Genomic DNA, 13107 nt, shown 5'->3' with positions numbered 1-13107 from the left:
TAGACAGGCAGTAGAAGACAGTTATGGACTGACAGACAATAGAAATACAAATGGAGGAGACAGTTATCAACATACAGACAACAAACATGTATATGGAGGAGACAGTTATGGACAAACAGACAACAGACAGGCAAATGTAGAAGACAGTTATGGACTGACAGACAATAGACAGGCAGTAGAAGGCAGTTATGGACTGATAGACCATACAGTCAACAGACATGTATATGGAGGAGACAGTTATGGCCAGAAAAACAAAAGACATGCAAATAAAGGGTAGTACAATATCTCAAACACTGCAGCACTGCGATAAAAACATCAAGCTACAGATATCAAGTAAAACCTTTAACTGATACATACCTCATCCAATTCTGCAATGGCAACCAATTTCTCCCCAACTTGAATAGGCGCAGGCTCTCCAGATGGGATATGCACCTCTTCATAGATTTTGTTACCGGATCTCTGGAAGTTATCTGGTAGGTACATCTATATATAGAGAGAATCATTTCAAAATATATGCCACCAACTGCATGAATTTCTTTAATATATAACTCCAGGCTTCTAATATAATCTATGTGATCCTCAATGGAATAAATCAAACATAACAATATGGTCCATTGAGCATTTCCTTTAACAAGATAATATTGTGGTCCCTGAAGCATTTTCTTCAAAAAGAGAACACTGGTCCATTAAGCATTTCCTTTAACAAGATAACATTGTGGTCCATGAAGCATTTTCTTCAACAAGAGATCACTATGGTCCATTAAGCATTTCCTTTACCAAGTGAACATTATGGTCCATTAAGCATTTCCTTTAACAAGAGATCACTATGGTCCATTAAGCATTTCCTTTAACAAGGGAACATTATGGTCCATTAAGCATTTTCTTTTAATAAGAGAACACTATGGTCCATTAGGCATTTCTTTAACAAGAAAACACTATGGTCCATTAAGCATTTCCTTTAACAACAAAACAATATTGTCCATTAGGCATTTCCTTTAACAAAGAGGTCCAAGTGGGCCTTACAATGCCCACTTGGACTACATAATTTACCAGCTGACTACTTCAGTATGCATGCTTCCATTGTATAATAAGAACATAACCCTGTGTAAACTACAACCAAACCTGTCAATAATGGCCATCCATGGGATTAATTAAACCTCACCTTTATACAATTGTTCACTATTCAAATTTATAAACAACATGCACCTATTGCCATTATTATTATTATTATTATTATTATTATCATCAACTTATTGAATTCATACATGCCAACCACCCTCAAGAGGTATAAAAGTATTTACTGCTATTATAAGTGGCAAAAACTGTAATTTTGGTGTAAAACTATATACGTGCCAGAATTACAGCACATATGAAAAAGATATATTTTTTGTTACTAACCTGGTTCTGTAGCTGGTCAAAATTCATATCACAAAGGGCAAAATCCATACTGATTAGAATCAGAATACAAAAACAAAACATACTGAAAAATTAGTTATATTCAGCACTCACTTCAACTAGATTACGTGTGTGTGTAACTTTTGCTGAATGATTGTGAACCGGAATTCTGCAGTGACCATGATCAGGTGCTCAGAGTGCTGTATTACATTACTCTCATATTCTTCTTTTAAAGTTTGTAAAGAAATGTTGATTTGTCACTTTTTCTGATCGGACATGTTTTAAAGTTTGAAAAGATCAATCTGCTCTAACATTTTCCATCATATAACATAAATCAATCCACATAAAAAAGCATTTCACTTAATGGCACCATCATCTTTAAACATGGACTGGTTCAATAACTAACTAGCTTATCAATGAAAAGAACCTCTTAGGCAAAGTTCACTTTTGAAGAAACCAATCTGTTTTCTTGGAAATGGGTCATATCCAGTTGTTATAAATAGCAAATAAGGAAAGTATTCTAATGCAGCAGTCACCTTTTTAAGAATATTTGTCAAATTTATATGAGAAGATTTAAAGAGATGATAATAAAGATGACAAAAACAACTTTTTATTTCTTTTTTTGATTTTCTTTTTTAATGTAGCAATTTTTTTTAATGCATGTGCAGTCTCATGGAAAACATAATTTGGTGAAGAAAAGTGTACTGATTGTGCCAAAGTGTAATGGTTGGCATGTATGATAATTTAGTCATTATTCAACAAATTCATAAAATACATCTATATGTTGTTCTCTCCCAAAGTTATGTTCTACACAAGATTGCTGTATTCCAATCACTTTAATCCATCCTAATAAATAATCACTGATGCCTTTAAAAAAATCACTTATCTTTGTGTTGCCATGACAATATCGCAACTTCACTACCAAATGATAGCTTACATATGAATCCAAAACAGGACGGAGTTTTGTTCGGTCAGCTTGTATCATTTAGGAACTGGTATACACACTTCAAAATGATGAGTCAACCAAAGCAGCTCACCGAGATCAAAAGAGGCAGCTTCCATGAGAGGTCTCCAATGAATAGGGAATAAAAAGCTTAAGGAACCAACCATTTAATGGGTGGGGGCATTGATTATAAATCTGCCAGAAAATTATTTTAATGCAATCCAAGGGCTTGAAATGTTTGTTTTTTAAATTCTAGGCCCCTAACCCCATGAAAATTAAATGGACAGGATCCCTGTATCTCTCCCCAAAGATTAACATTTTCATTAAATATAAAAATAATTAAGATTTCAAACAATAGCTGTCACAAAATGAGACTCATATCTGCTAGAAATATACTTCTTTTCCCACCATCCAGCTAATGAATTGCTTCTACCCACTTTCTCAAATTATAAAACTTCTTCTTTCAAATTTGACATATTGACACTCTGAGTTGCACTGACTGTGTGACTAGAGTATGGTGAGTGCAAGTGAGTGAAGAAATGTTCATACATCAATTCATATACTATTCCTTTATCTAAACAATAGACAATACCTTCCTCATCACACAAACATTTAACTTGCATACACTGAGCTGTCCCTTGATGTGCTCCAAGAACTACTTAATGTAAAGAGAAACCATTATTTGGGCAGGAAACACCTGGCCACTGATTGTCAAAGCAGGTGAACATTATATACACAGGACCTTCAAAGAGGAAATTTGCAATTTGTGGGAAGGGGGTTGAATGATCGTTGTGACCAGATGACCACTGTGCGAGGTTTGACTGCATCTCACAACTTTTATATTGTACTGATTTTACCTACAGTCTGGAAAAAAACTTTCAAAGATAAAAGGCATGATTAACAGACAAATCTCTACCTTGTAATCAAACTCATCAATGATCCTGATGATATAAACGTATTTACCAAGGTTTATCCAAATCAGACAAAAAATATAGTCTCTGGAGAAGAGACAATCTCAGTCATTGAGATGCAAGATCGCCACATTAAAATGGGGAAAACTCACTTGTCAAGAACCTGTCCAAATCCATGACAATAAAAGCATATTTACCAAATTGAAGGAAAAAAATCAAACTAAATTAATTCCCCAAAATGGTAACAAGCAAAGTGAACCTGACACATTATTAACTAATAAATAAATATGTGGTGATCTTGCTCATATTCGAACTCATCCAACACCCTCATTATCACTCATCCAACACACTCATTATCACTCATCCAACACCCTCATTATCATGTATCCAACACCCTCATTATCACTCATCCAACACACTCATTATCATGCATTCAACACCCTCATTATCATGTATCCAACACCCTCATTATCATGTATCCAACACCCTCATATACAACCTCATCCAACACTCTCATAATCAGACTCATTGAACACCCTCATAATCAGACTCATTGAACACCCTCATAATCAGACTCATTGAACACCCTCATAATCAGACTCATTGAACACCCTCATAATCAGACTCATTGAACACCCTCATAATCAGACTCATTGACACCCTCATAATCAGACTCATTGAACACCCTCATAATCAGACTCATTTAACACCCTCATAATCAGACTCATTGAACACCCTCATAATCAGACTCATTGAACACCCTCATAATCAGACTCATTGACACCCTCATAATCAGACTCATTGAACACCCTCATAATCAGACTCATTTAACACCCTCATAATCAGACTCATTGAACACCCTCATAATCAGACTCATTGAACACCCTAATAATCAGACTCATTGAACACCCTCATAATCAGACTCATTGAACACCCTCATAATCAGACGCATTGAACACTTATCCAACACCCTCATTATCACTCATCCAACACCCTCATATTCAACCTCATCCAATACCCTCACTATTACTCATCCAACACCCTCATAATCAGACTCATTGAACACCCTCATAATCAGACTCATTGAACACTCTAATAATCAAACTCATTAAATACCCTCCTAATCAAACTCATCCAACACACTCATAATCAAACTCATCATACATCCTAATAATCAAACTCATCCAACACCCTCATAATCAGACGCATCCAACATCCTCATAATCAAACTCATCATACATCCTAATAATCAAACTCATCCAACATCCTCATAATCAAACTCATCCAACACCCTCACAATCAAACTCATTCAACACCCTCATAATCAAACTCATTCAACAACCTCATAATCAGACTCACTGAACACAATTATAATCAGACTCACTGAACACCCTAATAATCAAACTCAATAAATACCCTCCTAATCAAACTCATCCAACACACTCATAATCAAACTCATCCAACACCCTCAAATCAAACTCATCCAATACCCTTATAATCAGACTCATCTAACAACCTCATAATCAAACTCATTCAACAACCTCATAATCAAACTCATTCAACAACCTCATAATCAGACTCAATGAACACCATCATGATCAGACTCACCAAAATATCTCATAATCAAACTCATCGTACACCTTAATAATCAAACTCATCCAACACCCTCATAATCAGACTCATCCAATATCCTCATAATCAAACTCATCCAACACCCTCATAATCAAACTCATCCAACACCTTCATTATTACTCATCCAAACACCCTCATTATCACTTATCCAACACCCTCATAATCAAACTCATTCAACACCCTCAAAATCAGACTCATCCAACACCCTCATAATCAAACTCATCCAACACAATCATTATCACTCATCCAACACCCTCATAATCAAACTCATTCAACAACCTCATAATCAGACTCACTGAACACCATCATAATCAGACTCACCGAAATATCTCATAATCAAACTCATCGTACACCTTAATAATCAAACTCATCCAACACCCTCATAATCAGACTCATCCAATATCCTCATAATCAAACTCTTCCAACACCCTCATAATCAAACTCATCCAACACCTTCATTATTACTTATCCAAACACCCTCATTATCACTTATCCAACACCCTCATAATCAAACTCATTCAACACCCTCAAAATCAGACTCATCCAACACCCTCATAATCAAACTCATCCAACACCATCATTATCACTCATCCAACACCCTCATAATCAAACTCATCCAACACCTCAACATCAGACTCATCCAACACCCTCATAATCAAACTCATCCAACACCCTCATAATCAAACTCATCCAACACCATCATTATCACTCATCCAACACCCTCATAATCAAACTCATTCAACACCTCATAATCACACTCGTCAAACACCCTCATAATCAAACTCATCCAACACCCCCATAATCAGACTCATCCAACACTGTCATAATCAAACACATCCAATACCCTCATAATCAGACTCAGTGACACCCTCATAATCAAACGTATCCAACACTCTCATAATCAGACTCACTGAGAGCTTCATAATCAGACTCATCCAACACCCTCATTATCATTCATCCAACATCCTCATAATCAAACTCATCCAACACCCTTATAATCAGACTCACTGACACCTTCATAATCACTCATCAAACACCTCCTTATCATTCATCCAACATCATCATAATCAGACTCATCCAATACCCTCATCATTATTCCAACATCATCATAATCAGTCTCATCCAACAACCTCATTATCACTCATCCAACATCCTTATAATCAAACTCATCCAACACCCTCATAATCAGACTCATGAAACACCCTCATAATTAAAGTCATCAAACACCCTCAAAATCAAACTCATCCAACACCCTCAGTATCACTCATCCAAAACCTTCAAAATCAAACTTTTGTCCTACACCCTCATGATCTGAATCATCCAATACCCTCATTATCACTCATCGAACACCCTCAAACTCTCATACTTCTGCAATTATCACACAACTCTTAAAATGGAAATCTAAGAAGTAGCAAAGAGGAACAATTTCTTACACTTCTTTAATTCTCACATACTTTCAAAATGGGTCGCTAAGAAACAACTGAAGGTTCAATTTCTTTCTTTTAATTGTGAGAATGTGTTCAATACTAATTGGCTTTTATTTGGAGATCCTATGATTTATTTAAATTTTGGATCAAAATCTGATTTTCTTAAGAATGCACATATCAATATTTGTTCTTTTTGTCCTGTACCAAATTTAATCACCAAAGAATGTAAAACATAAAGATAATATAGTACAGGGCTTCATACATTAGACAATACTACTTCCAATTTTAAACTTACCATCTGTTCTAAATTAAAACCAAAACTAAATCTTACTTTTAACTTCAATTTTCATTGTGTCACAGAGCATTCCTATACATTATTATTTTATGACCATGTAGCAATTCAATGAGAGGATGGAAGGGGAATTAACTCTTACAAGCATTTTTGTTTTAATATTTATGCACCTACCAAAAGTTTGGTTTCACTAAAGCCATTTATCACAGCTATGTCAGGAATAGGAATGTTTTGCTTTATATACATTACCTTTACATCTCCAATGAATGCTGAAGTTTGCCTGGCCTCTTGCATGCTGTCATATACATTTGGATATCTCTCCGCAGGTGTGTATGTAGACCTTCTAGACAAGAGAGGCACTGCAGAAGCTTTATGCAATGCTAACTCTCTGTAATGGAAACAATGGCTTACTTGTTAACATGTATTAAAATTACTGTAACAACAAAAAAATCACAAATTTTTGCTTACAGCTCAGATTTAATTTTAACACTTTGCCTAATTAGGGAGATAACTCTAAAAAGTACTACTCTAACAAGGCAGAATAATTAGGACCCAATCTCTTGCGAGGATACTAATGCATACCAAGTTTCATGAAACTGATCAAACAGTTCTCGAGATATGAACTAAAAAACTGATGGTTTGTTGGACAGACAGACAGACACAATTCAAAATAAAAAATGGGATAACTCTTAAAATGCAGACCAGATAGATTGCATTTTCTACATGACACAATATTTAGTTATGATAGACAAGTTTCATGAAGATATTTAAATTTGATATTATGTAGACATAAGTGTGATGCACAGAAAGACAGATGACTCCAATACACAGGTCTCCCTCAGGAGGGGTCCATAACTGCTAACCATGTTATGTAAAAATAGTGCTATGTGTGGAACCTTCATGTATCAAAAATAGCAAAATATGCTGAACAGGGGTTTAAAGGAAACTATCAAAATATGATAAATAATGGTGTTTTGTAAAGGAAACATAACACTAAGATTCACGTTTTCTTTCAACCATACTGTTATACATTGGTGTGATTTTGGGCATGGAGTAAATAGTTGTACCAAGTTATATTGATAATAACGTTATAATGAGGCATGATATAATGAGAGAGTGCTGTGCTCTCTCTTCCCCCATTCACTTGCAGTCAGGTTGGGGAGGGAGTTATAATACTGTCAACAGCAGAATGCTCTAAAGTGTGTACATATTGCTTCTAAGTGCTGTCATGCAAAAATTACTTTACCGACAGCAAAATACCTCCAATCAATTCTGCGTAAGCCAGAAGAGCAGCATGAACAGCTAAATGAAGTTTTTATATTTATTGTTCATTTTTAATTCAAAAATATTATAAAGCTACTATCTGAACTGCTTACATTATGTGCAGCATCACGAGAATCCTCATTCAACTTTATGAGACTGAATGGATTAAAGAAATTCTGCTTTAAGATTAGCAGTTCCTATTCAAGGCCAATGACTTCCTCTAAAACGACTGTACTAATTCTATTTGTCTAATGTTCAAAAACATCTTGAGCTGAACTTAATCATTCAAAATCAGTTTCACTGATGCATGCATGCACTTGATCCAACAAAGACTGTAGCTTCAATCAGCATTTTAAGGAAATTCCAACTTTTCCCGACTTAGTAAGTATCTGCAATTTAAGGAAATTCCAACTTTCCACGATTATGATCAGCTAGTAAGTATCAAACTATATATGGAACAACAAATTTTCTAAATAAGTTGTAATTTTCAATAGTTCAAAAAATTTCCTGACATCAATTATGTTTTTCAAAAGCCTAAGGGAAATAAGAAACTTGTTTTATGAGACGTAGGATATGCTACAAATGTATGTCAAAGAGCATAACTTCATGACCCATGACCCCAACCTGGCACATTTAGCTCCCATTACCTGGGCTTCTCATAGCCAATAATGTGTTCAAAGTGTTATTAAAACAAAAGACAACATCATATCAAATAGTCATATATGGTTGAAGGTAGATTGCAGATCTATACAAATAATTTTAAAATTCCAATCTTGTCCATTTGGGTGGAACTTGGTGGGTGGGTTAGGGGAATGAATGTGGACACTTGTGCAATTGGAAGTGGGGAGAACCGAACAAAGCACAAGGATATATGGATATGCTGCAAAATTTTAGCAGTTCTGGTCTTACAAGAAGTGATTCTGTGACAGATAGGTGTTTAATGGCACATCAACACATGAAAGGTCATAAGTGTCAAGGCAATTGGAGTAAAATATCTTGCCCAGAGGCACATTATGATGACTGACCTGACCTGGTGTGAGCAGAAATTGAACAATGTACCATTCTGGTTGCAAGTCTGGAACACTAGCCTCTAAGCCACTGCATCTCCAAGCTTTACAAGAATGACCTATAACCTTTCAGTGGGATGTTCATGAGACTTAGTCTACTCACACCATAGTTTCATGGAACCTGGTGTCTCACCTGTATTTGCATGCCTGTCAAAATAATCCCAAGCCTGTATGTGACTTTCATACAACACTTTAACATTATTGACCATGATGCTTAAGTAGGCTGACCTGGCAAGACTGGCACTCATCACATATTAGTGTATACACTATGAAAAATTATCCAAGCCAACCTGCAGAATACAGCAGCTGATGTAGAAGATGTTTCAACACAAAACTTCAACACTGCCTACCGTGATGAAATGCTAAGCAGGCAAGACTGGAGGTCCTAGCATATCAGCATTCAAAAACATTAGACCTACAATTGTAATATTATACTAATGTTTGAGTTGCATGCAGTTGCATGTGTAGAAGATACAAGTCTTTTAAAAATCTTTTCACAAACTTTCCACATTGTTCAAAATGATAAGTCAAACGTCTTGCTTAAACAAGTGAGACACAGCAAGTCAGGAACTCCATACATATCAGTGTAAATAACGTTAGACCGATAGTAATATTATCCCAACGTTTCAGTCACTAATGCAGAAGATACCATTTATAGTCACTTATAGATTGATTTTTTATTTTTTAAAATCAAAATTCTGTGCATGTAGAGTAGGGGTCATCTTAACACATTAACCCCTGGATATTTTTGTCATTTTCGCCTGAAATCAAGTAGGAAACACATTTTGAAAGCTATTTCTGAATAGATCGGAAAACATCAAATCCCCGGTGATCTTTCAATAACTCTTTATTCCAAATGTCCACCTTATCCTACTTTTTGCAAATGCTCATCTGTCTGTTTGCAGTTCATATCAGTTTGCCCAAGATCTGAGAAGTCTACAATCCGGACAAAAAATCGGATTTCAACCACGGGCAAATTTTCAGTAGAAAAAAGTCAGGTCCAAAAAATGAGGTTTTTTATCTGTATTTTGTAGTGTAACTAGATATTCCAGATTATTTGGTATCATTGTAGAGCTACATCTGTCTACCTTTCTATAATACCACCCACTTTAGTGTATCATGCATGACCATGACGCTACAGAGCTTGGTAGTAGGCTACTACCTCCTGACCCATTATGTCGCTGCTAAGGGTTGTTAAAAATGCAACAAACAAAACAAACTGATACATCTAGGGTTAATGTTGGAAACTCTTGATGTTCACAGTACACAAAAATATGGTCAATTCAAATATATTTACATTTTCATGCCACTATTCCCATTCGGAAATATATATAAATATAGTATGCAAAGTGTTTGTTCATTTCATGATGGAATTCATTACATAATACTTGTATCTACAGTTTTAATGTTATCTGGATTTTAATAGTTTGGAAATATTACAGGTCAATTAAATACTAACCATCACAAAGTGAAGTACAATGTACTGTTTTCCATGAGTGCTAACTAGCAAGTATATTGCTTACATTTTTGTGCAAGTCCTAACAACCTGTAATTGTGTTTTGCAATATAAATATTCTGTTTCATGCAATAAAAGTTTTGATTTAATTGTATGTTCCTTTTCCATAAGTCAGATTTAATTCCCAAATGATATTTCCCAAGTTTTCTGCCAGTGCACTTGGCCCAATAAGCCCTTGGCTTGCACAAGCAGCACTCACTTTGTTTTCAAGTTGACAATACTTTTGATCGAGTAGAATGATATTTACATAGATTAGACCACGATTTACAATGACTAGACCACAATGGATGATTTCTTACCTTTATCAGACAATGATGAATTCTTGGACTTTGCACTAGAAGACATTAGATTGTCACATTTATAGGTTATTGTGGATTACCAAAATGTGTGCTTAACTTTCACTGTTTATTTGTAAGATGCGTGGAATTAACATACTATGGGATAATGCACATCTGATCATTCTGAACTATTTTTACACCAATATGTGACTTATAATTGAATTCATGGACTTATCATATAAATGGATGTCAAGCATTATGGATTTTAATGGATTTAATTGGGCCAAATTTTTTGGGTTAATTTATTTGTGACATACTCCACTCAAAAATATAATTGTACTTTACACTGGTTTTATCTTTATTTTTGATATCCAGTATCTATTTATCCAGTTTGCTTTATTTTTTCAAGTCACCCCTTCAGACCGATTAGATTTGCATATACAATCTGGCATATTGGAAAATCAAAGAAAAATTGACTTTTTTGTATACCTAAAAAGTTGGGGCACGACTACTTTATAGTTGCTTATATAATTTATGTGACTTTCAAAAACTTTTAACACAATATTTTAGCACTGTTTAAGATGCCATCACCAAAGGAAAAGTGATCATATTACATTTATCTCACCACACTCATGCAACTGAGACAAAAGAAGGTATCAATGTGCATGCATTTCACTCATTGTCAAGATGAATTATTTCATGTGCATCTGTTATGCACAATGTGTGCACACCTCTCTACTTTTTTGTACCTGTGTGATAAAATGGGGATAATGGGCTACTTTGTTGAAGGATGATGTGACTGTTTATTAATATTAAGCCTCTCTGTTGAGAAGTCTTGTAGAACCTCTGTCCGTATATTGTCCAAGAATGATGTTTCTGTCTCATGTTCCATTAGAATAGTTAATACCGGTAGTGTCCCCAGAATCCTTGACAAAATCATGTAACTATATTTTTGGCATATCCCCAGTTTCAGGAAATATTCAGCTTTGAATCTTGTAAATATAAAAATGTAGTTATGGTGATAAAAGCTTTCATGGAGGCCAAGAATAAATGCAAAGGTTGTCATTTACGTATCGATGTATATGATAATAGTCTTCAAGACTGGAAGGGTCAGCATTTGCATATTGTATTTTGAGGTGAATCAGTTCCAGTATGAAATGATGTTAAGTGAGCCAGTATATTTGGAAAAACAAACAAAGTGGTTTTATCTGACTAATTGCTTAACCCTTTTACTTCCCTGTTCTTTGTGTTCATCCATTGATTGTAGACTTTGGTCATGTATACGTCATGATGCATTGATGACATTGGTATCAATACCAGTGAACAAGTATACTGACAGTGCGCAAAGAAAATATTTCTCAGAAACAGGCCAAGGGTACATGACTTAAAAATATCACAGGCTCTGGCTCAAGTTCAAACTTTTATTCCAACTCCATTTGCCTGAAATAGCCCTAGTTTTGTTACTGTTACTTTGACTTATTTTTTAAATTGCTGTAATTTAAATGTGAAAGAAATAAACGAAACTCATATTAAATTGACTTGTATGTTTATTCACCTCTCAAAATATTTCATATAAAGCAATGTATTTCTCTAGGTCCTGATGTCAACCATTGTCCAATTGCTCCAGTACTCAAAGAATTTATCAGATACAGGCCCTGGGCAAGTTTGTTTAAAATAGAATTACTTGCCCTTACTTATTGGTGACCTTGAGAAACTGCATTTTCTGAACACTGTGGAAATCTCCATATTTCGTGATCAAAGTTTAAATTTAAATGATGCTGGAGAGGCATTGATCTTTTATGTATCAAACATTGAAAACTGCTTCAAGTTCATAATTAGTTCATGTGATAGTACTGTGAATATGTCACAATTACAGAAAATATTCACTCAGTTTCAGTTGAATTAGTGGCTACCAATACTTTAAACTAAATAGATTTAAATATTATATTATGATCTGAGTTTCTTTAAGGCAAACTGCTCCCAAAATACACATTTGTGGGGTGGGGTATTTTGATAAATCACTAATTCAATACCATAGTTTATTAAACAGTCACGTAACCATTGGTTACCAATAATTAGTGCTCACTTGTACAGCAAGAATAAAAACAAAAATAACCTGTCCCTTGCTCAAACAGGCCTGGTAATGCATTGCTGGGTAAATATATCACAGTACTATCACATTATCCCCATTTTATCACTACTAATAGACAGTCACATCATCCTTCAACAAAGTAGCCCATTATCCCCATTTTATCATTACTAATAAACAGTCACATCATCCTTCAACAAAGTAGCCCATTATCCCCATTTTATCATTACTAATAGACAGTCGCATCATCCTTTAACAAAGTAGCCCATTATCCCCATTTTATTACTACTAATA

General features: G+C 34.9%; 1 protein-coding gene across 5 annotated transcripts in view; it reads right to left on the bottom strand.

Annotated features, from left to right (window-relative positions):
• LOC149801214 (activating signal cointegrator 1 complex subunit 3-like) overlaps nucleotides 1-13107 on the bottom strand; it is a 441282-nt gene that overhangs the window by 360188 nt on the left and 67987 nt on the right. For all 5 annotated transcript variants that reach the window (XM_089955269.1, XM_089955267.1, XM_089955271.1 and 2 more), the window contains exons 7-8: nucleotides 6850-6988; nucleotides 358-483 (exon numbers count right to left, since the gene is read on the bottom strand). In XM_089955269.1, coding sequence (XP_089811395.1) covers nucleotides 358-483; nucleotides 6850-6988 — 265 coding nt within the window. The remainder of the gene's footprint in view (nucleotides 1-357; nucleotides 484-6849; nucleotides 6989-13107) is intronic.

Source organism: Sinohyriopsis cumingii, chromosome 4, assembly GCF_028554795.1.
Source record: "Sinohyriopsis cumingii isolate HCF-2022 chromosome 4, ASM2855479v2, whole genome shotgun sequence".
Taxonomy (NCBI): Eukaryota; Metazoa; Mollusca; class Bivalvia; order Unionida; family Unionidae; genus Sinohyriopsis; species Sinohyriopsis cumingii.
This window is presented reverse-complemented; position numbering and strand designations above follow the sequence as displayed.